Source organism: Schistocerca cancellata, chromosome 11 (genome assembly GCF_023864275.1).
Source record: "Schistocerca cancellata isolate TAMUIC-IGC-003103 chromosome 11, iqSchCanc2.1, whole genome shotgun sequence".
NCBI lineage: Eukaryota > Metazoa > Arthropoda > Insecta > Orthoptera > Acrididae > Schistocerca > Schistocerca cancellata.
The window spans coordinates 18,112,714-18,138,829 of NC_064636.1; the positions used below are offsets into that span (position 1 = coordinate 18,112,714).

Below are 26,116 nucleotides of genomic sequence, written 5' to 3' on the forward strand. Positions count from 1 at the left end.
CATACATGTGACCTGTTCTACCGTATGTTCCTTCGTCGTCGGCATTGTCATTGTTGCCGTGAGGCACCGTTATACCGAGTGGAAAGGCGCGTCGATCCTAGAGTACGAGATATGGTAACCTTAAGTCACTGACAACAGACAACGGTCACGGTAGCACCTGATTCCAGAATAGCTTCAGTAGTTAGGATCTACGAACTACCCCCTCTTGACCAGGTCCCCAAAACTTAACTCGTAATGAGATCCCTTCGAAGCAAATTGTCATAAAGATCGTCTATAAAGGCTTCGTACAACGATAAGAAATGTTACAGTTTATGGAATAACAACAGATACGCCCAAACTGTCTTGTTTCTTCTGTTTTATTTAACGTAACTTTGTTCACAGTTTTATTTCGCATTCACCACTCATCCACACCCTGATGTGGAGTATATGCGAGTGCCTGAACCCTAACTCCCAAGTTCCATCGAAACCCTTTGATGAACAGTTTTGGTTGTTCGACACCAACAGTCAATGATAATGGTACAGTATTTTGTAACTGACTCTTCTAGTTTAGCTACCGCCCTCCACGAATCTCTGTTAGGCGTAAGACAATTACACACTTTTCTCTCCAGTCTGCTATTATTAAGTGTTCGCGTAAAAGTTAACATTTTTCTCCTTTTCATAAATTGAAGCCAGCTCTCTGCGATATAATAATAATAATAAAAAAAACTGTCTCAATACCGCATCCCTCGTGAGATGCGTATAGATTTATCTCAGAATTGACTGCCCTATAGGTGTACTCAATTTAATGACCACACTTCGCTATCAGCGATTTCGTGTAACTAAATGTCCTTTTGTTACTCTGATTGTATACCATAGTTATTTAAAACTTGCCCCTATATTTTTTCACCATGCACAATTAGCACTTCTTTACTTGTTTATTTCTATGAGTAAACGAAAAAATGACGCCGTATCATCGGCTTTGTCGACATAAAGCAAAACACCTCAATATGCTCAATTTTACCTCTTCTTATAGGATCGGCTACCTTACTCATTAATTTACCACATATTATTTCCAATAACACTAAACAGGTATCGCTGTTATATTTTAATTGTATTCAAATGCATGTTGTTATTATTATGACCGACCAAATAGCAACAAATCGCATGGCGTGCATTTTTAACGATAGCTTTACACTCGTCCAGCCTTTATTCGTGCACTATTATATATAAATATACAGACAGGACCGAAAGAGCGATTTCTCTACCGTAACCAATAGAGGCAAATTTGCTATTCAAGGTCCGTTAAATCTATCTTGACTCGTATTGTTACACTGTCACAAAGACCCCTTGATAAAATCTGTTATTTACATCTACATTATACTCTGCAAACCAGTACGAGGTGCAATGCAGAGGGTAAGTTACAAGGCAGATAGCACGAGCCCAAGTATATAATTTTTATTTGTCATCAAAGACCACTAACATAACATTAACACATCAGCCACATAATTACAAATACCATGAGCATAAGCAATGGGAATGTTCAGGTCTTTAGTATAATTTTAATTTTAACCAGCATACTAGATACATATTGACACTTGCTTACTTCCAAGGACATTTACTGTGCTTTTGCTTTCTAGTAAAAAGCAATACCGAACTTATTCACTCTTCATTCCAGTATAAGGATCTAATGAATTTATTATCTTGTTACGTTCCTACCTGGACCTTTGAGTGCTTTGGCAATTTTTTAGCACTTGCACTTCTTTTCTTTTGACTTCTGAATACTGAGCTTTTGGAACTCAGAAACACCTACAATAGGTATATTCCTCAATTAGCAACATTATATTCTCTTCGGATCACTCGTGCAACTCGTGTCGACAACAGATGTGTACGATACAGAAGACAGTAGTTCTTGTAGTGCTGGTCCTGAAGTGGAGAGGGTACAAACCTCCTTTGGCAGTTTGCTAAAAGATCGAAGAGAAGTGGAACAGGAGCAAATACTAGTGAATGCGATACAAATCTTACCAAATGCAGATCACTTGTCCAATTCTCGTTTGCCGACGTTTGTTCACTTTTAGCTAGCTCTCCTGTTAACCGAGGTTTACACTGTCCAAGTTTCGACCTCTATGGTGTGGTCTTGTTCTGGATCTTCTACTGTCCCCGGTTGCCTGAACACTGCTGGAGACCAGTGTTACATTTGCTTGTAAAAAATAATGTTCACAAGTTTATTCTGCAGAAATGCAGAGACATTTATCTGGCTACTATTGCCGGGCCATTGACACTGAATAGGTAGTAATAACAGAACGAAAAAGGGGGAACGTGTTTATCAAATATTATTGTTTTCCTGTGGAGGTGGCCTCAAGGTTGTTTTTATTCCTCACACACTACAGCCGAGTGTTCACTTCTTCGATGGGGGTGAAGTCGGGAAGCTTTGGAAGCCTCTAGTCATCATATCTCTTAAAATTACTTCATCTACATCGACATCTATACTCTGAAAACCATTGAGAGGTCCCACAGTACCAGTTATTGGGGTTTCTTCCCATTTCATTCACTTACGGAGCACGGGAAGAATGAGTGTATCGATGCCTCTGCGCGTGCAGTAATTATTCTTATCTTATCCTCACAACCCCTGTGTGTGCGATACATAGGGGTTGTAGTATATCCCTATAGTAATCATTTAAAGTCAGTTCTTGAAACTTTGTTAATAGACTTTCTGGGATAGTTTACGTCTGTCTTCAAGAGAGTACCATTTCAGTATTTTCAGTACATGTGATCTCTCCCACGGATTTGACAAACCTGTGACCATTCGTGCTGCACTTCACCGTATACATTTAATATCCTCCTTCAGTCCTATCTGGTACGAGTCCCACACACTTGAGCAATATTCTACAAGCGGCCGCACGAGTGATTTGTAAGCCACCTCCTTTACGACTGATTGCACTTCCCCAGTATTCTACCAACAAACCAAAGTCTACCACGTGCTTTACCCACAACTGAATCTATATGATCATTCCATTTCATATCCATACAAAGTGTTACACGTGGTATTTGTATGAGTAGGCCAATTCCAACAGTGACTCATTGATATTATAGTCATAGGATACCACATTTTTGTTTTGTTTTGTGAAGTGCACTATTTTACATTGCTGAACATTTAAAGCAAGTTGCCAATCTCTTCACCACTTTGAAATCTTATCAAGATCTGATTGAATATTTATGAAGCTTCGTCCGGACAGTACTTCATTACAAACTGGAGCACCAAAGAAACTCGTGTAGGCATTTGAATTCAAGTACAGAGATATGTAAACAGGCAGAATACAACAAGTGTCTGGTGCAGTTTTTGGATCAATTACTACTGCTGCAATTGCAGGTTATCAAGATTTAAGTGAGTTTGAAAGTGGTTACAATCAGCCACGAGCGATGGGACACAGCATCTTCGAGGCAACTAATGACCATTTCACGAGTTTACTGTGAATATTAGGAATCCAGTTGTAATGGTACTTTTGAATTACGCAACCATTACGGCACCTCACCTGAACCTCTCGATACCAGTACTATTCTACTGTGTTTCTGCAAAGTAGTTGACATATTTCTAAGACAACATTCAGATTTGATTTCATTTGTGATACATCGATATGCTTATATTGCAATGATATTATTCTTATGTGTATTCTTTCTTTTATCACTATGATCTTTGACGTACTTGTAACTCTGATTTTTGGGCGCGTAAGCGATTGTTAGTTGGTTGTTAACTTGTTAGAGAGTTGGACGGTGAGAAGGTCAAGTCTTGGACGTCGTGTTGGAAAGATGCATATTGTAGTTGGCTTATAAAATGTGAGGAAGACGTTTTGAAGTATGTTTTGTATTGTGAAGTGATGTTTCGTGTTTATGTGATATTGCAATAAATGCAATTAAAAGGAAGTGTAACTTAATTTTGGAGTGCTGATTAGTTTTTTACATCACCATTGTCCAAGAAAAGTGTAATCTTCAAGAATGGTTTGTGAAGCGCATCTACAAAACTTTTGAATATAGCAGAATAAAACCTAGGCCTCTTTGCATCTGAGCTTGGAATCATAACCACTTAGATTTTCAATGATTGAGCCATGATTTTACGACGAGACCAGCGTGGGAAACACAAAAATATGAGTGCCTAGTTTTTTCATTATTACATGAAATGACTTTACTAACTGTGCTCTAATGACACCTGCCACATAATATGACTCTTTTTGCCCGAAAATGCAGTATTTAGCAGCGTGAGCAACACCACAATCATTATTAAATGCTGACCTTTGTTGTGATAGGGTTGTTAGACAGTAAAACATCAAATCTCCGACATCACTGCTGCCAGAAAAAGATCCTGCAACAATGGGACAAACAATGACGCAAGAGAATCATTCAATGAGACGGAAGTGCAACCCTTGTGCAAATTGCTGTAGATTTCAATGGTGGGCCATCAGCAAGTGTCAGCATGTGTGAACCATTCAATGAAACATAACTGATACGGACTTTCGGAGCCAAAGGCCGACTCGCGTACCCTCGATGACTGCACGACACAGAGCTTTACGCCTCACGTGGGCCTGTCACCACCAACATTGGACTGTTGATGACTGGAAACATGTTACCCGGTCAGACGAGTCTTATTTCAAATTGAATCAAGCAGTTGGATGAGAACGGGTATGGAGACAACCTCATGAATCTGTGGACTGTAGCGGGACTTTGAATTTCGTCGCGCTACACTCGTTCCCTCAGATATAAATTATACTGTCGCAGCTGTATGAGCACTCGACGGCAGAGAAAATATATAAGAAAATGAAGATACTAAAATTGTAACTCTTTGTTTTTCTACCCGCTTTCGTCTTTGAGAGCGGAAGCTTAACTTACTTATTAGCTAGACGTGGTCAGATTAAAACGAAAAAACTCATTGATGTGCAGACGTATTGTGGAAGTTGGTATGAAATTCGGAGGATGGAAGTAGCAATGTACGAGGGCCGTTCAGAAAGTAACCTCCGGTTGATTTAAAAAAATACACCAAGTTAAATAAAAATATTTTAATATATACATCTTACAACTACATCTTTGCACTATTTTTCTACATAGTCTCCATAGCGATTGAGGCACTTATCGTATCTCTTCACAAGCTTTGAAATTCCTTCTGCATAAAAATCACCCGCTTGTGCCTGGAGCCAGCCTGTGACCGCATCTTTGAGCTCTTCGTCGTCATCAAACCGCTGTGACCCGAGCCATTTCTTCAAATGCATAAAGAGGTGATAATCACTTGGCGCCAGGTCTGGACTGTAAGGTGGATGGTTGATAACGTCCCACTTGAAGGACTCAAGAAGGGCCGTTGTTCTGCGAGCAGAGTGAGGACGGGCGTTATCGTGCAAAAAAAACGATACCGGAAGTCAGCATACCACGGCGTTTGTTCTGTATAGCCCGTCGTAACTTTTTTATTGTTTCACAGTACACGTCTTGATTAATGGTCGTACCACGTTCCATGAATTCAACCAACAACACCCCTTTGGCATCCCAAAACACCGTTGCCATCAGTTTTCTGGCAGAAAAATCTTGCGAGTCTTTTCTTGGTTTGGTAGGCGAATTTGAATGTGCCCACATCTTTGATTGTTCTTTTGTCTCAGGGTTCACGTACTTAATCCAGGTTTCGTCACCGGTCACGATTCTGTTTAACAATGGTTCTCCTTCGTCCTCATAACGTGACAGAAAGTCTAATTCAGAGGCCATTCTTTGAGTTTTGTGGTGGTCGGTAAGAATTTTGGGCACCCATCGTGCACAGAACTTACGGTAACCCAATCTTGCTGTCACTATCTCGTACAAGAGAGTCTTAGAAATCTGTGGAAAACCAGTAGACAACTCCGACATTGAGAAACGTCGATTTTCACGAACTTTTGCATCAACTGTCTGAACGAGTTCGTCAGTCACCAATGATGGTCTACCACTCCTCTCTTCATCATGAACGTTTTCTCGTCCACTTTAAAACGGACCCATTCACGGACAACTCCTTCACTCATAACTCTCGGTCCGTACACGGCACAAAGCTCACGATGAATAGCTGCTGCAGAATATCCTTTGGCTGTAAAAAACCTTATGACAGCACGCACTTCACATTTGGCGGGGTTTTCTATTGCAGCACACATTTCAAACTGCCACAAAAACTAAACTAGCTCAGGTACGACGTTCACTCGACCACGGCTTGATGCCGACTGACCTGTTGAGTGCGTGAACGCACAGATGGCGTCGCTACTCCCCCCACAACCCGCACTGTGACCGATCGGAGGTTACTTTCTGAACCGCCCTCGTAAAATAAATTGCATTCAGTGTCAAGATGATTTTGATTTGTATAAATTAGTGATTCCTGGACGACTGCAAAATTTCGGAGCAGCTACGACTTTTCATGCAGAAATGAAACGGGAAATTTTTGGAGAACAAGACCTGGACACCGCATGAGAGAAGACATGTTAACATGGTAAAGAATGAACTCTTATCTACGCCATTTCCCCCTGTTAATCACATTTTGTTATTATCTGTTCTCTTTCAAATAATTTTTGTAGTGGAAATTGGTTTGACTTTTGCTCAGAAACGCCACAAGGACCACCCCAACTATAGCTTTTCCGAATCACGAAGTCCGATAACTTTTCCGTAATACGAAGTCCGACTTGCATTTCATTCTTTCCCTTTTTCACGGTCATTAACGATTATAAAAACCCCTTTTTATTCACGATTTCTTTCCACATTTTTAACCTTTTCTTTTCTCCTCTTTTTCTTTTTTATTAACCACTACAGGACCTTGTATGTCAGTAGGGAGCTGCTCAAATTGGTGGAGCCTCAGTAATGGTGTGGGGCGTGTGCAGTTGGAGTGATATGGGATTTCTGATATGTGTAGACACAACTCGTAACAGGTAATGCATACGCAAGTGTCCTGTCTGATCACCTGCATCCATTCGTGTCCATTGTGCATTCCGACGGTCTCGGACAATTCCAGCAGGACAATGCGACACCCTACACGTCCAGAAATGTTACAGAGTGGCTCCATGAACACTCTTCTGAGTTTAAGCACTTCTGCTGGCCACCAAACTCCCCAGACATCAACAGTATTGAGCATATCTGGGATGCCTTGCAACGTGCTGTTCAGAAGAGATCTCCACCCTGTCGTACTCTTACGGATTTATGGACAGCACAGCAGGCTTCACGGTGTCAGTTCCCTCCAGCACTACTTCAGACATTAGTCGAGTCCCTGCCACATCACATTGCGGCACACCTACGTGCTAGTGGGGGCCCTACACGATATTAGGCAGGTATACCAGTTTCTTTGGCTCTTCAGTGTAGATAACTGCATCCCCTGCAAGTAGCCTGATTTTACTATTAATATTGTAAGCGACATCTGACTTCCCATCCAAAATAAGATGCTGTGTCCTCCCTGCCACAAAGTCCTCAATCCAGTCACAAATTTCACTATTCCTTCATAGGATCATACTTTTGACAATGAGCGTAGGTGCGGTACTGAGTCAAATGCTTTTCAGAATTAAAGAAATTTTAATATCTACCTGGTTGACTCGATCCTACGCTTTCAGCACGTCATGTGAGAAAAGTGTGAGTTGGGTTTCACGTGATAGATGTTTCCAGACTCCGTGCCGGTTTGCATTGAGGAGGTCTTTCTGTCCGGAATACCTCATTACATTTGAACTTCTAAGATTCTGCAAACAAACGTCAAGGATATTGGACGGTAGTTTTGTGGATCACTTCTATTACCCTTCTTGTAGATGGGTGTGACCTGTGCCTTTTTCCAAGAACTCACAGCTTTTTGTTCTACAGATCTACTGTAGACAGATACATTAGATAGCTCAGCTGCTTCTTAGGCTTCCCTATTATAAATGTTGCATTTCTTAACTAGAGTCTACACATTACCAGTATCCATATCTAAGAGCACAGATCTCATGATGTTCTGCTACCACAGATTTCACACTTACTGTCTGCTGAGTTCGTCTATGCACACTTTGCCACAGATATACAGGGCTATTACAAATTATTGAAGCGATTTCATAAATTCACTGTAGCTCCATTCATTGACATATGGTCATGACACACGACAGATATGTAGAAAAACTCAACACGACAGATATGTAGAAAAGCTCATAAAGTTTTGTTCGGCTGAAGCCGCACTTCAGCCGAGAAAGCGTATGTCATGCTTGAAATGCACTCACATCAGTCAGTCATAACAGTGCAACGACACTTGAGGACGAAGTTCAACAAAGATCCCCACCAACTGCTAACTCCATTCGGCGATGGTATGCGCAGTTTAAAGCTTCTGGATGCCTCTGTAAGGGGAAATCAACGGGTCGGCCTGCAGTGAGCGAAGAAACGGTTGAACGCGTGCGGGCAAGTTTCACGCGTAGCCCACGGAAAATTGGCTCATGCCAGAACTGGAGACCGACAGCGCCGACTTCATCTTTCAACAGGATGGTGCTCCACCGCACTTCCATCATGATGTTCGGCATTTCTTAAACAGGAGATTGGAAAACCGATGGATCGGTCGTGGTGGAGATCACGATCAGCAATTCGTGTCATGGCCTCCACGCTCTCCCGACTTAACCCCATGCGATTTCTTTCTGTAGGGTTATGTGAAAGATTCAGTGTTTAAACCTCCTCTACCAAGAAACGTGCCAGAACTGCGAACTCGCATCAACGATGCTTTCGAACTCATTGATGGGGACATGCTGCGCCGAGTGTGGGAGGAATTCGATTATCGGCTTGATGTCTGCCGAATCACTAAAGGGGCACATATCGAACATTTGTGAATGCCTAAAAAAACTTTTTGAGTTTTTGTATGTGTGTGCAAAGCAGTGTGATAATATCTCAAATAATAAAGTTATTGTAGAGCTGTGAAATCGCTTCAATTATTTGTAATAACCCTGTACATCACTTCAGAAACTCGTGCAGTTGGAGGTTCTGGTGCCTCCATTTCCTAATGGAAAAACTATCTTATTTTGCACGAATTTAAAAATGTGGACTTTATATCATTATAACTACTGATATTCAGAATAAGCTCTGGAAAACTCCCTTTCAGTAGTGAACATGACACTGGTCTCTGACAGTGTCCACCTAATTGCGGAAATCGGAACTTCCTGAGATGATCCCAGGTGAGGGGTCGAAATGTGGACTCTGTAAGAAGAAAACGAAGAACAACATGGGATGGCCTGACAACTTGTGGCCACAAAACACTGCGACTCACAATCTCACTGGCACGGCCTGACAAAACAAAATATCTAAAACAGACAAAAAATTTGTCACTCACAGGTGATGTCATGTTAACACTGTGTAACACCACCTCTAGCATTGATAATGGCCTTAATTCGACAAATGAGAGTGCCTACAATTTTCTTCGGGTATTCTGTATTCAACTCATTTATGATTAGGTTCCTCGCATTCACCAAATAATAGGGATGTTGCCTGCAACATTTCACCAACTGTCCCAAAAACTACCAAATAATTCCTACAGGGTTAAGATCGAGTGATCCGGTGTGCCAGACACGGTGCGACAGGGTGCGTTAATGTTTGTCACACCGAGCCTCGTACACATGCCTGTTGTCATGCAGGAAAGCATATTCGTCACACAGATGTTCATAACGAGCTTTCAGTCGGCAGATCAAAAACGTGTCGCAGACCAGCTCTCGAACCCAGAACCTCTGTCCCCGTACACCAATTGTATCGGCGACTGAACTACCTGGACACAACGCGATACCTGGACACAACGCGATATCTACCCTCGCAGATTTATTTTCCCTTGTACTTCTCTACTACTTTCCATCGTTCCAAAACTCCTAATCTAACTGAGCAAATCACTCACACCACAGACGTAGCAAGTAAACAATTGAATATATTGTTTGTGCCCACAGTCATCTAAATAAGTAGGATCATTTCACCATACAAAATTGCCCCAAACACATCACAATATCACCTGTGGTCTCCACTACATTCCTCCCCGAACCACAGTACTACCTCCCCCCCCCCCCCTTCCCTCCACACTTAGCCCCAGTCAGCCACCGCCCACTGAGAGCAGATGTGAAACTGACTACCCCCGACACGCCAGAACACTCCTTGTCGGACCTAGTCTGTTAAGATCTTTTCTGACCACCTCTCTTACGCCACATTAATACGGATGCAAGTCACAGACTGTTACCCGCAGACACTTTAATAGTCTGTCGATACACTGACAAATGTCACTTCATTCACGGTGTGGTCGACGGCACATCTGAACACGATACTTCCTCTGTCATTCTGACGTGTATCCACACTGACACACTTTAATGCACCGACTCGACACAACAGAATGGCTCACACACACCACTTCGCTGCCACACCAGTCAGACAGCTCTCTCGAGATGGTGATTAATATTCTGCCCAGTGGGCTTATCTCATTGTCAAACCGACGGAATCGATTGACACAACACAGAATTAGTAAAATCGTCAGCTAGTGCCAACCTTACAATATGTACATTTACTGAATCTACGTCTCTGTGTGCCATCTTACAGTGTGTGACAGGGGGCACTCCGTGCACCACCTTCAATTCTCCCTCTTTCCGATCCGGTCGTGAGCGGTTCGAGGCGAGAACGGCTGTCGGTAAGCTTCTGTGTGAGCTCTAATCTCTCCAATTTCACCTTCGTATTCTTTTCACGAGGTATATGTAGGAGGAAGCAACATCTCGTTTAACTTTTGTACTAATGTCCGCACTACAAAGTTAGCAGCGAACGACACCGCAATGCGGAAAGCCTTACCCGTAGTCTCTGCCACTGGAGGCGGTCGAGCATTTCACTCGTGATTTCGTACTTTTATAACGATTCTGCGATTAAACACACTGTACTCCTTTGGATATTTTATATTTCCTCTATCAGTCCTATCAGATAAGGACCCCAGACAGATTAACAGTATTCACATATTTATCGGCCGAACGAGGACACTGTAAGCTGCATTCTCTTGTGAGTGGACGGCACATCCCAACGATTCTTCCGACGAATCTCAGTCTGGCATCTAGCTTACCTGTAATTATTTTAACGTGGCCATTCACTTTGTATCACGCAGTACACATACTCCCAGGTATTTAGTGAACGTAACAGCTTTCGGTGATTGTTTGTCGTCAGTGTAATCGCTCGACACTGACTCTTCGTGTCTATTTATTCGTAATATGTATACATCTGTTTACACTGAGGTCCAACTGCAAATTTTCATAGCAAGTGCCAATCCTCTGTAGGCCTTGCAACATTCTACTACAATTTTCTAGCGCTGTGAATTCTCTCTATACAACAATCTTTGGCAAAAGCTTCATGGCGCTTTCTGTGTTACGCGTAAAGTCAATTGTACGTATGCTGAAAAGCAACACTCCTTTAACACTCCTCTGGGGCACAACTTAGAAGTTTTCTGTGTCTGAAATTTCTCTCAACTGACAATGACGTGTTGTGATACGTTTGCTGCAACTCTTCAATCTAATAACAAATAACTTAAAATAGTAGAAGAATGAAATTACTATATGAAGTGAAGATTTAATAAAAACAACTGTATGTACATTGAAGGAGGGGGGGAAACAAAAGAAACTACTAACGTCAGCTACATCAGGAATATGTGGAATCAGTGGTGATGACTGAAAATGTCTGTAAGATCGGGACTCGAGCTCGGGATCTCCTGCTCGCTAGGCAGTCGCGTTAACTACTGTGCCACCCCGAATACAGTGTTTATCACACCTGCGCGGACTGTCTCGGCTGACCCACCCTCCCACCCGGCTGTAGTCCCGGTCCGTGACCTCCACACTCGCTACTTTCGGATTCACGTAGGAGGGTGGACGTAATGTGCGCTTGCATTGAAGTAGGTGGATTCTCACCTGTCGAGGTGAAATAATTATACGAATGTGCGGTGTCTGTTCTTTCGGAACACACACGGCGCATTCGTATATGAACCAATTATACTGACAGAAATGGAATATGCTACACCACGAAGGACCAGGCCATTAACTGTCACAGTTTCTGGAAATGTTCACCGTATAATCGGTATTAAGACGATTTAACTTTCATTGTGTTCGGAACTAATGTAGGTCGACAACATCGATACGGAGCCTGACCTGCGTCACAAATGTGCTCTGTGGGTGACAGATTAGGGAACTGGAAAATACGATCTTGGATATGTACATTCCTTGAGGTGGTGAGAACTGCAGTGTGTGGTCTTGCAGTATCCTGCTGGAATACACCTGGTGATGAAGCATATGACAACAGTGCTCACCATTCTTGTCAGATTTTGCAGAATATGGTCCTCCCTTCAACAAAAACTGAATCAGTCCTGTTGTCCTATAAAATAGATTTCCCTCCCCCCTCCCCACCAACCATAATTACAGGAGTTAAGAGTTATTGGTTGCAGGAATGGAAATTAAAACAACACGTACCACAGGCACACAAGTATTGCAGCATCAGTCCCACAGAGTTTAGAGAGGTGTCACCAGGTTACTACGGACACATTAACATCAATCTGTCTGCCACAGAAGGAAGCGACAGACGTCACCGAACACCGCACAGTACCGCTCCCTGTTTCTACACCGTGCTGGGCGTGTTGTCTGCAGTACGATGTCGGCAGTAAACGACAACTGAGATTTCGTGCCAGCTTCCAGTAAATTGTTCCCGGTGGCTCGTGGTGACACACTGCCTGTTGCCTTTGTCCAGACTTAAGCTGTCGTCATCCGTCTATTCGTCACAGCCAGTTGGAAGACCTTACAATCTTCTGGTGGTGTAGCCCTTCTTGTAGGACTCGTTCCTGCTCTTGCTGCCACACTGTTGTCCCAAGTCCATCTCACCACCACTCATTCTGCGGTCACTGTGCTGCAGGCAACTGTCTGCCTGTCGATACGAGGCTCCCCGTCCCTCGTGTCAATGATTCTCCTTTTCTCAATGTCTGAAACGTGGCTACAGCCTACAGACGCATGTCCTCTGGGCACGATGTGTTGCCATCTCCACCTGAAAAGTTCCAATAAGATTACGCACGCAAAAGCCACTAATTACTTACGCCATTCGTCACGTGAAAGAAGATTTTTTTTCTATTCTGAGAATAAGTGTATATAAGGACAAAAATTTAAACAACAAATAACATAGGGACAGAAGTACTGGAGCATCAGTCCGATAGCATTTGGTGAAGGTGTTCACGATATAACAGCTTCCATTTCTGTCGATTCGAGCAAAAACTTCTGGCTAACTGTCGCTTAGAAACACACCACTGTGGAGCTACGACCATAAAACAACAGCCAATCACCGGGGCCAAAGCGAGCACAATGAGCAACGAGTCGACGTACGCCCGAAAACGGCACTACAGTGGGAACGAGTCACATGACTGCCAGCTGCTAGACTATATTTGGACGCACTGGGAGGCCACCGTCAAAAACTCGTGGCTTTTTAACCACTGGACACACTCGGAAACCGACGAGTCTAGAAAATGAGAATGTGGCCACGTGGCTACCGGTCTCCCAGGTACCGGCCGAACACTCACCGAGCATCCAGTAGTTGCCTTTGCGATAGCCGCTCCGGCAGTTGCCTCTGCGGTTGCCGCCCTCCTGCGGCACTTTGACGAAGCACCTGTGGAGCGAGAGGTTGTAGCGAATCGAGTTCTGCCAGCCTTTCTTGTGCTCGTAGTAGGGAAAGTGACTCACGATGTAGGCGTTGATCTCCGACAGCGTCGCCCTCCTGCCGGACAAACAAAAGCACACGGGTCAGTCCTTATCGAATCGGAACTGGGGTCGCGGGGCACTTTTTGGCAATTTTACGGTGGGTGCCCGACAAGTCCCTGTACCCCTCTCGAATTTCTACAATTGGCAAAAATACGTGGTTAGTTTATAAGTTTTCCTGCTTTGAAGCTCACGAGAATCACATCTGTCAATACTCTGCTGCCTTACTTTGTTCATTTAGAATTTTGGGGTCCACGTGTTACGAAATACTCCTACCTCCAAAGCAAAATAGTGCACGACGGACAACCCAAAGACATAAGAAGCAGACTCGTTGCTGGCGAACAGCCCACTCCTCGCAAATAGCATTAGCACAAAGTACGGTGATCGGGAACTTTACACCACTACCTCTCCTACTCTTTCTGGTCAAATACTGGTAGCGAAAATTTTATCCACCACCAGGATTCCAACCGGCTTACCCTCCGGTCGAGCACCGCTGCAGAAGTGTGTGTCAGTGACCTCGGCCACAGAGGCAACTGGAGGACTGTGGTGTACAGAAGTGAATAATGGACCGTGGGAAAATCAAAAAAAGAAGAGAAATGAACCATCTGAGATGTGTGCTATAGAAGGAAGTTGAAAATTGGGTTGATCGATAAAACAAGAAAAAAAGAAAAACCTTATAGGTCAGGCAACCACAGCTAAAGAAGTTGTACATAATGTGAAGGACAATCAAATAATTTATTATCAGACATGGTAAAATAGTCTAAATTAAACTGAGTGAAAGTACAAATCTGCAATAGCTGTTTATTGTGTGATGAACAGTGTCGTACTCTGGAGGTAAATCTTCAGGTCATGTCTGCATACAGAATGAAACTACGTAAGCAAAAGCGCTAATAGTCACAACGTCACGTGCTGAACAAAGTAGACAGTAAAGCAATGTACTCACAAAACTAATATTTCGTGTTGCACCACTCCCAAGGTGCAAGTGCACATAAAAATGTGTCACTCCTCGGTAAAACCTCAGATGAAATGGCAGACGGGCATCCGATCCATACTGTGTGTGATCAGGAAAATATCTCCACAACTCAGTCAAAAGTCGAGCCCGGACAGCACGTGACAGTCCACGTACGATAGGATAAAACCGTAGTCAAAATCCGTGGGGGAAACGAAAAATTAAAAGACGCACAATCCTCGGGAGTCGTCAACGTACTAAAATATATCGGCAGGTGTCAAATAGAACTGCACATTACACCACTGGCCACACACTGAATACTGTGGAGCCGAGGACACGCCACCCCGTCACAGGTCGAAGATTGTGACATCTAGCGGTAGACGCCAAATTAAATGACACGCGGACTAGACCTCAGAAATTGCAGTAACAAAATGGATCTCGGTGTTAAATAACAATCCAGTACAAGAGACAGAAAATATTAATAATTACACTCAGGAGAAATAAGATACACTTAAAAATACTTACAGCTGAGGAAATTGAACTACTTGGTTACATCCACAATACGATAACAGAACCCAACTGAAGTCCTAGTCCTTGATTGGAAAGTATATAAAACCAATAAAAACATAAAAAAAACATTTATGCAAAAAATGTAAGACGTATAAACATATAAAAACCATATATCTAAAATGGTGCTAAGTAATGCCAGAGTGACCAGAATGAGATTTTCACTCTGCGACAAAGTGTGCGCTGATAAGAAACTTCCTGGCAGATCAAAACTGTGTGCCGGGCCGAGACTCGAACTCGAGACCTTTGCTTTTCGCGGGCAGGTGCTCTACCATCTGAGCTATCCGAGCACAACTCACGCCCCGTCCTCACAGCTTTACTTCTGCCAGTACCTCGCCTCCTACCTTCCAAACTTAACAGAAGCTCTCCTGCAAATCTTGCAGAACTAGCACTCCGGAAAGAAAGGATATCACGGATACATGGCTTAGCCACAGCCTGGGGGATCGCTTCTGTCTCTATGCTGGTCATTTCTGGAACACATCCTACGATGTGGACGAAATGAATTACTTTGTCAACAATCGTCCTAATTTTAAATAGACTGTCACTTCCAGTACTAGCAGAGTTATCACTAAAGTGTAGCATTCTCAGAAGTAGACAAAAACAGTCCCGCGACATAATTTCGCTGAAAAGTGGTGTGTTCAAAAGTGTATCTCTGGACCAATAATCACTTAATTTTAAATTCTTAACTTGGACCATTAGACGTGTGGTGTCACCCCTCATTAAATCGACCAAGAATTATACGAATAATTGTAAGAACAGTTATTATTATTATGTTCTTTAAGTTTGTTATTGGGTTTTCAGAAATACTGTGGGAAGAAAGTGTATTTATGTTGCAGGTAACGTGGAAGACGTTGCCCGACTATCACCACGAAAGTTCGACGTAGCGCCAAGTGGGCAAGGAATAAAACAAATGCTGCAAACTACCGTGAGCTGTGGAAGAGCCCGGGCCGTGAGGGCATCAAGCTTCCTAGGTCGTTGTCAGACAACATCAAAGGAAGAGATATTCTGCTTTCTCTTTGTAAACAGATCGATCGAGTCTTGAAAGGTTCACGTAAAACGTATAGGTGGGTGACACATTAGGTGGGACGCCACAGTTATTAAAAAGTTGTTAAAAGGCAAAACCAATAGTTCATCATTTATATAGATAAAAAGTAGTAAAGATATAGGAAAGGAAGAGCTGCGGCGTCACAACGAAAAGTGATACATTGCTCAGCAATGAAGGAGGACGTAAACAGCGGGCGTTACGTGGTGAAAACAAATCAACTGATAAAATAATAAGTCTGTAATTAAGCATAAAGCCATGTAACACTGCAGAAGGCAAATAGCAACAAAACAATACATTTTCTCAAATCCAGTGTCCTTCCACTTTGTCAGTCGAGAATTCACAGATTTTGTGGTGTAAATGTGAAAATGATTTGTTTTGTCTGCAATAAATTGCAACAGATCTTCAGACATAAATATCACAAAAAATGAAAGAATGCTTGGGACAGTATCTAGTTGACACTTGGGTCAGTATGTAGTTGACATTTCTGTCCTGAACTCGTGTCATCAAAGTAATAGTTTAAGCATGCTCTTTTCCAAACTGTTTCATTGCTACTTTCTGATTCCTCAGTTCGAGATGAACCAGTGACTGTAATTCTTGCTCTCCCCTCTGACGTAAAAGGCCGAGGACTACAGCTCAGAGATTTTGTCGAAGACTCGTCACTGCTAGCAACATCACATAACTCACACTCACTGTCGCTCCTTGTGAGCACATCCAGGATCTCTCAACCTGTGCAACCACGGCGAAGTGACATTTCTCCCGTAGAAACCAAGAAAACTGACAACAACACGGGAAGTGAAGTCTAATTCTGCAAAGCGAAAACACTGCAACAAACATATATGCACTCTCGAACTATACAGTCAGACCACCAAACAGCTACTGGTAGAGCAGTGCGGAAAGACAGGTCCGCGTGTTTACACGCCTGTCGTGCTCAGGTAGCTGTGACTCGGTGCGCCTAAACTCATTCCTAGAGGTTAAAAGGCCAGTGGCATGGTATGCATCAACACGTCCTTAGCACTTTAGGGAAAAAGTGCTAACCCAAGGGCCACACTTAAACATGTCGGGTGCACCAGGAGATCGGTGATGGGCCGATTGCTACTTGCTATGTAGTGGAAATGTTGAGTCACAGACAGGCACAACAAAAAAGACTACTAAACAAATAAGCTTCCGGCCAAAAAGCATTCTTAGACATCACACACACACTCACACTCACACTCACACACACACACACACACACACACACACACACACACACACACACACACAAGTCTCACACACATGACCACTGTCTTTGGCTGCTGAGGTTAAGTCTGGTCTCAGTAGTGGTCGTGTGTATGTGTGTGTGTGTGTGTGTGTGAGTGTGAGTGTGTGTGTGTGTGTGTGTGTGTGTGTGTGTGTGTGTGATGTCTAAGAATGCTTTTTGGCCGAAAGCTTATTTGTTTAGTAGTCTTTTTGTTGTGCCTGCTTGTGACTCAACATTTCCACTATACGGTGAGTAGCAATCTATCCTTTTCTTAATGTTATCGTTATTCCATTTTGGATTTTCCATTGTTTGATAGAGCAAGAATGCTCTCACTTTCTCGACAAGCCTCATACTCTTTGCAATCTACCGTAGTCTTGCTTGGGCCTTACAAACAAAAGAAGAATATGTTTATCTTTTGGGCATACTCCTTTCCTGAAGGCAAACTGCAATTCTGAGAGCAAATCGTGTGCACCGAGACGTTCCACAGTTCTCTTGTATACTGGTTTCACAAAAATTTTCAAAATAGCTGGTAACGAAGACAGTTGTCAGTGATCGTGAATGAACTTCAGGATCAGTATTATTTCAATATACATACATAGGAAAAGAAATATTACTGCAACAAGTGCCAAAATAACTCTTCCAGCAAAAATTACACAAAGCAAGAGGACCTGCTGTAAAAGAACACCTGCCAACATATAGCAGAAAAAGTTTAATAAATTCTTAATCTTAGAGATGTGATCTATATGGGTGTGAAACATGAAGAACAGTGTGTTACAGGGAATGCTGATGAACAGATGCATTGATCAAGCCCTCTAAAAATCAAGGAAAGAATGCCTGCTAAAGGACGGAAAGCAATGGAGAGCTGGAATAGTCGGGTACATATTGCAACACAAATAATTGGTGAAAATGGCAGTCGATGGGATGGTGTACGAAAAGAATCATACGGTTAGGCCTAAATATACAAATATGAGGCAGGCAGAAAGTAACGAGGAGTACCAAATGTGAAAACGGCGATAAATTTAATGTCAAAGTTGGGGACCACAGAGTAGATTAATTGAAGCAACTCTGCTAAAACTGGAAATGAAAAAATATACGAGAGAGAAAGGAGGATATAAAAGCGGGCTAGCACAAGCAAAAAGTGCAATTGTGGTCAAAAGAAGTCCAATACGATCAAACACGTGCTTTAATTTGAGGTAGAAATTTCTGAGAACGTATGTTTGGAGCACAGCAAGCAAGGAGCTGATTCGAGGAGTTTGTGGAAACTGGAATAGAATAAGAGAATGGATGCAATTGGGACACAGAGCTATAGAAATCATTCAAAATTATGGGGAAAGGTAAGATGAGAAGCGAAGAGTTTCTCCACAGAATCAGCAAAGAGAGAAATGTGGAATATACTGACAGGAAGATGACAACACTTATGTTAAGGCATCCGGGAGTAACTCGCACGGTAATGGACGGAGCTGTAATACGTATAAGATACCAAGGGTAATGCCAATCTGTGGTTCCACATATTGAGGATGTTTTAGTGTATTTTAACAAAAGAATTTAGCAACTGTAGCAGTAGTACCAACCTGTTCGGCGAATTGGTTATGGCCGTCGCGATGAGCTCCGCATAGGAAAATGGCGGCTTCACGTGGGCAGCACCGGGCGAGTCGGCACCGCCAGAGTGCCGCTCCTCTCCCGACCCATTTTCGACGCTGCCCGTGACGATTCCCCCTCTATAAGTATCGGCGGCACCGTTACCACTGTCGGCACTGCCACCGGATGTCGAGGCCGGAGCAGTGGAGTCGCCCGTCACCTGTACCACGTCCGGTGCCGAGCCGAGGTGGGTCGAGTCGGGGGCGTCACGTCCGATGCCGCCGACCTCGGAGACTGACGGCCCGGTCGAAGTCGGGACGGTGGTACTGTTTCAGTGAAACAGAGACAGACGGGTGCAGAAGGATATTCGAAAGGAAGTACAGGGTGTGACACAATGAACGGTACAATTCGAGTCAGGCAGCACGCAGTCGCTATTGCACCTGCCCGAAATAAGTACGTGTGAGCTGCACTGAGGCAGGACGGCCATTTGTAATTACAGCCTCGTAGAGTACACAGCTCCGAGCATCCACCGTCGAGGTGTATTTCGGACATAACGAGTCTCGTCACGTCGGTGACTCTTATTGCCATTTCGAGTCGAAACGACACGATAAAATTGTGGATAATCGGGCAAATGTGCAGTGGGTGCAGCTACTCGGCACTATTGCATTTTGTGCGGAGGAGTAAAGTCCACGGCAACGGAGAATGCGGAAGTGAGGAGGCGCGTCGAGCACTCGCCCCGAGCCCTCACCGTGCTGACGCGAGGCGCACCTCGTCGCCAAAGGTGCCGGATCATTCCCTGCACTGCACCGTCGGTGACAACCTGCACTTTCACCCCTAAAAATTGCAGGTCGTACTGAAACTAAGTGTACGAGACAAACTTGCCCGACTAACCTCTACCTGGAACCTTTGGCGGGTGGCCCGAAACTGTGAGACGACCGATATCAGATGAGCTCCATTTTCGTGTACAAAGTGGTATAAATAAACAGAAATAGAGACACCGTGTAACCGAGGCAACTGTAGTAGGCACGAGGAACGCGTTTGCCGTGAACGGGTCCCCCCTGCGGTGTGGCGTGGCTCGGCTTCATTTGACACAATCCGTCCAGTTCTTTTCTTCTGAGTATCTTCACGGTCGTGCAGTATAGGTTACCAGACATCGTGACACGTGCTTCCGACAGGAGGAGGCAACAGTTCGTACCACCTGCCACTCTGCGAACATCTTGCGACGTCATTTTCCTACTCGACTGGTTTCCCCAATTTGGAGACATTCATTGGCCAGCACAGTAGCCCAATTTCACTGCCCCTGACTTCTCGTGGGGGTACTAGCAGGGTCAAGTGTACGCAACCAGTACTCGTACCGCGGCCGAATTCGACAAAAGGGTACGTACAGCTGTCGAGGAGATCCCACCGGACACACTGAATCGCATAGTGGGAGCTTTTGTTTGTCACCTGCAGAAATGTACGGAACAGAACGGTGACCACCTGTACGGCGTTCTATAGAAAACCAGGTGAAGGGCATTTATGATACGAAATGGTGCGTATTTTTCCTCGTTTTCAATCTACATTTCAATAAATTTGTCAATTTGTTTCACAGTTCTGTCCTCCTATATCACACTTTTCATTCTGTCAGAAACTGTACAGAGGATACACGGAACTTAGACCGACACGAAAAAGTTAATAACAGATGCCAAAATGAATGGAAAACCAACACAGGAAGGAGAACACACAGATATCTCCCTAAGATCAGGGAGAGACTAAAAACGAGGTTTTTTCAGTGTTTTTAATCCGTCAATCAGAGTGAAACATGAAATGGATCAGTCACGGATTACAGACCAAATCAGTATAATATCAAAAGCCACACGAATGACAGTTACACCTGTGGCAGCGTGGGCACTCTGGAGCACACACTGTGGGACCGTGCAGTGGGTAAACAGTCCACAGGCACCGGGGATGCCGGGTCGCACACCGGCACCGAGGAACGAGTTGAGCCGGTGCACCCGTGACACTACTGCAGCCACGGAAACTGAAGGCCGAGATCGTCACGAGGAATCTGACCACGAGTCGGCGTGCCGATATCCCGACGAGACAATGTGGCGTACGTGTGGACGAGGCGCAAACGAGATCGGCAACCGCCGAACGGAGTGGTTTTCGAGAATTCCACTGTGTCGGTGTGAGTGACTACGGAAATGTGGGCTCCGTTAAGTTAGAGTCAATGGCGCAATTGATTTCCACAGGGGAAACAGTGTCTAAGCCAGAGGAATCTGTCAGACAATGGCTGCCGATCAGGGTAGTTTTGAGGACAGATCCTGTACTAGAGACCATTTTCTACACTTCTGGTGTACCCTAATAAATGAACTTACACGGAAGTTCATTGATTTTTAGTTTCTTTTAATTTCTAAGTAGGTTAAGTATCTGAAACACGTAGTCAGACGCGACTGTAACTCTGAGCACACAAGAATCATCGATGGATTTTTTAAACGATTAGAGTTTGAATTCCCTGTGACAGTTAGAACGGTCACCAGAGTGCAAGAGTGTTGTCATTGTGTAGTGTCATTCCCAGGCACGGTAAGGTATGTAATGGACATAAACAGCATTACACATTGAAATTTCATGGAAACTGAAATACACAGGCAAATCAGAAACTATTTTTGATTAGCAAAACTAAGGTACATACAGGTAATGACAAATATACACCCCATTCTACGTACCTTACACTATCTTTCCACACAGACCCCACACCGGTTCACACATTTGTCCCTATCACACCGTTAAATTTGAGATTCCTCCCCCCCCCCCCCCCCCGCCCACCCCCCGCAGCACACTTCGTCCGTTTGACTATGGAACCACTGTCGGATTGCCGTCTCGGCTTCACCGTTACTTGTGAACTGCTGTCCTGCCGGGTACTCCTTCAGCAGTCCGAACATGTGGAAATCACTATGGACGACGTCTGGACTGTAAGGTGGCCGGTCCAGAATCTCCTGGCGAAATTCCCGGAGCTTTTCGGCAGTTCCGATTCCCACGTGTAGTCTCACTTTGTCACAGAGCACAATCACGTCGTCCGCATCGAGAATCCCTCGGCGCTTTCCCCCAGTGGCAGCGCTCGGACCTGACAGTGTGGAACAGTAACTGTCGGCATTGACAGTTGCACCAGTTGGCACGATATCCAGAAGGAATGGTTAACGACTATCCCAGAAGGCCGTTAACATCATTTTCCCGAAGTATGGTGCCGAATGGAAATTTTTTTTTGTAACGGGCAAATCCGGATAATTCCACACTGTTCTCTGATGCTCGGATTTTGGTGTGAAATACAGTATCCACATTTCATCACCAGTAACAATGCAGTCCAGGAAACCTTCACCATCCTCGGAGTACCGTTCCAGAGGATTCGGTGAAGACGTCATTCGCTCGCCTTTCATCGTGTCGTCCGACTGCTTAGGCACCCACCGACACAAAATGTTCTGGTACCCTGAGGACCCGCGAACATTGTCGTAAGCACTCCCGTACGATATGCCGAGCTCACAGTCGTGACACGCACACACCGATCTGCTTTCACCATCGCATCCACGCAGGAAATGTCGTCTGTCAGTGACGAACGCGGCCTCCCCGAACGCCCGTCACCGAGCGATGCTTCGCGGCCTTTTTCGGACTCGCAACACCACCGTTTCAAAGTGAGAGAGTTTTCCCCACGTGTGGGTTGCATTTTCCCGTACAGCCTGACAGGCAGTCATCCCTTTCTCCGTAGAAAACAAACCACACTTTGTCGCACTAATGGTGTGGACGTGTGAAGCACGTCTACCATCTCTAACAACTGAGAGCAGTGCCGTACGGCAGAGATACTGGCCGATAAGGCCGGCACGAACTGAGAAAGGTCCAATGCTGGGGATGGATATACTGACTTTGCATTTACAGCCATAATGTGGCTAAAAAAATAGGGACAAAGACTTTCTGATTTGCCCTTTTATGTCACGACAATATTAGGATGGCACAACCCTCTTCCAGTCTTCTGTGATGACAAAAGATGTTCGAGACATTTCACAGTTAGTAAGTGTCGAGACACTACACTCCGGGAGATACTGACGGAAGAACGTCTCGAACCCGTCAAGTCTACAAGGCGGGACGGCGAGTGCGAGTCTGTGGAACATTTAGGCGTGACAGTCGGCCACTGTCTGGTTCCACGGGAAGTAGAGGGCAGGCGCTCTCACTCTCAAAATTCTAGGAAAATGCATCCGACCACATCACAGGAGGACCACCACATCGTGCACTGAGCATACTGCGACCCTTCACACCCGCACCTGCCATCGGTGAACAAATAAAGGATCCCCTGCAACACTTTGTGGTCGTCGTACACTGTCGACCAGGCAGTAACGGCAGCTGGTCTCTGGTATCACCTCCCCATACGTCGGCTGCATTCAGAGTGACAGCGAGACCGGGTAGCACGGATACCTGACGAATGGCGTCACACCGTGTCCGGTGACGAATTGCCATACTGTACTACCCCGACGACTGCCCTCGGCGAGTACGGTGACGGCTTCGGGAGAAATCCTCTAGTTCCACTGCTTCGGAAAGGTACGTCAGTGTTACTTCCGGCATCACGGTACGGGGAAAATGGCATACGACTGCAGATCACAGATTTTAGTAATTCGGAGAACATTCGAAAGTATCGCGGTGCCATTTTCCGGCACGGCACTACACGTCCACGTGCGGCGCATTTCTCTACGGACCGTTTCTGTGACTCGAGATACGATTGTGGCCACCGTACCCCCAGCTCTGTCCCCGACAGAAATCCGGGGGACCACGTCACACGTCAACTCTGCCTCGGCGCCACTATCTGGGATGACGAGGGCCGGCTACCGCAGTCGTGGGCCGGGCCGATGCGGGAGGGGATACGGTGGCTCCGTGACACCCTTCCACCGAATCTGTTCCGTAACTGGGCCAGAGGCGGCGTAACGTCGTACAGGTAAGTCGGATCGCACTGCCGATTTTTTCATAAATTTAACTCTATTTCGTATTCACCGAAATAACATCACGTACCGTCGTGACTGCTGACATTTCCTGTCATTTTCTCCTCCCCTTCTGGATCCTTCGCTGTCAGGCAGTGTAGTCGGTTAGTGGGTTAGGGGCTAGGAGTTAACCCTAGTTTCCTAATTGCACAAACAAGTTTTGACTACTTGGGCAAAAGGCCTTCTGGGCAAACAATAACTTGTTCAGCAGTCTTTTCATTCTGCTTCTCTGCAACTCAACATCTTCAGTGTACGATGAGCAGCACTCTATCCTTTTTGTAAAATTGTAACTTAGAACTGACAGTCCATAGTGTATTTTCCAAAGTACTGAGTGAGTGTTCGATCTGCAGTCAGTCCGTGTGTCTTTTTGGTAGCACGTCTAGGTGCATACCTACGCTGGCTACTAAGAGTGATATTATAAATTTATACAGTATGGACATGATAGTTACATATGTAATCGACAGTGACAATACAGAACAGACTTCATCCTATGACTTACTTTCATTTGGTAGCTAGGCAAGCCCAAAACAAACACCTTATGTGCCCTGTTGTTACATTTAGTAGTGTGGCTCCACTTCACTTGGCAAGCAGCTGTACTCGTTGCTTCAGGGAAGATATGTGCTGCAGAATATCATCTAAGACGAGTGAACATTTTATGTAGGCGACAGCCAGGCCTCCATCTCCCCCCCCCCCCCCCCCCCCTCCCCACTGCTAATTACTGCAGTGACGAAAATGAGAGACAAGAAGTAGATTTGGTTATTTGAAGGGGAAATGAGACTCTACATATCATTATTTATAAATACGTAATAGAAAAGGGAAAACCAAGATTCGGCTCCTGGGTGACTGGAAAGGAAATTGCAAACACAGGGAAATGGAGGAGAACGCAATGGATCACAAGAAACAGAGATACACTTACCAAGAAAAAAGTTAATGGTGATATTAGAATGTTTACAGTAATAACCACTAGCACTACAGTGTATTTTTGTCCTACGCATAGTTTAACAACTTTGAGAGACGACTGACTCATCGTCAGATTTCACAGCTTAGCCCAATATGTTAACTTCACGATATGAACATTGTCTGTCTAAGCGCATTGTTCAGTTGTGTGTAGGATGGAAATACTCTTGAATACTACCAATGATTACTCACATTCTTAACACGTCGGAGACCGAGCCCAGCCCAGCCCGGGCCACAATGTCGTGTTCAAAAGACGATGCTCGAGTACAGGTCAGATAACTACTTTCTCAATATGTGAGCCATCTATCACTCGAAAACTGGACTCATTGTGTACAAGAACAATGTACGGACACCTCGTGACCTGCCCCTCGACTTGTCGACTTAATTTACCTCGAAAGTAACAAACGATCACACTGATGTAGTTTCAAATGCGCACTCATTAGGTTTCACAGTTGGCTCTGCAACTCACCTCACATTTTTGTCTTGGGAGGATAACAACACTTTGTTATTATTTTAGAATTTGTAATCCATCAAAGAACCAAAGTAAATATGAAAAATAAATCTTGAAGCTTGACCCTTTTTAGTACGTATTACTCTTCAAGATACATCAATTACATGTGTGTCAATAATGCTTCAAATAACGGTATAAATGACCAACTTTTAGGCCCTGTTTTCTACTAAGTGAGCAGTCTCCAACGTGTTAATGGACAACATTAAATATGAATGTTTGCCATTATTAAATATTTATTTTCTACACACAAAAAAGTTACATGTAAAGTCTACATCTAAAGGACGGAAGATTAAGAGTTCAACAAACTTTCGATAACATTGCCACTAGAGAACAAGCAGAAGTTTGGGTTTGGGAGGTATGTGGAAGAACACGGCCATGGTTTTTTTTTTTTTTCACACAGGAATAATGAAGCTTTTACCGTGTAATAGCTGAAGTATGCCCTCTGGTGGCTGCCTCCTGGAACAATTGGAGGTGGTTTCAGATCAAAGATGCAGAGAGATATTGCAGTTAATAAAAGAAACTATAATAACACTTGGAGACAACTGATTACTCCTATAAGATTTTTTACTGATTATGTGTATCAGAGGTGG

General features: G+C 44.3%; 1 protein-coding gene across 1 annotated transcript in view; it reads right to left on the reverse strand.

The window, feature by feature from the left end:
• The window catches only part of LOC126108833 (uncharacterized), a 255,944-nt gene that overhangs the window by 10,853 nt on the left and 218,975 nt on the right, over positions 1-26,116 (reverse strand). The window contains exons 23-25 of the mRNA XM_049914197.1: positions 25,945-25,982; positions 19,055-19,387; positions 13,508-13,701 (exon numbers count right to left, since the gene is read on the reverse strand). Coding sequence (XP_049770154.1) covers positions 13,508-13,701; positions 19,055-19,387; positions 25,945-25,982 — 565 coding nt within the window. The remainder of the gene's footprint in view (positions 1-13,507; positions 13,702-19,054; positions 19,388-25,944; positions 25,983-26,116) is intronic.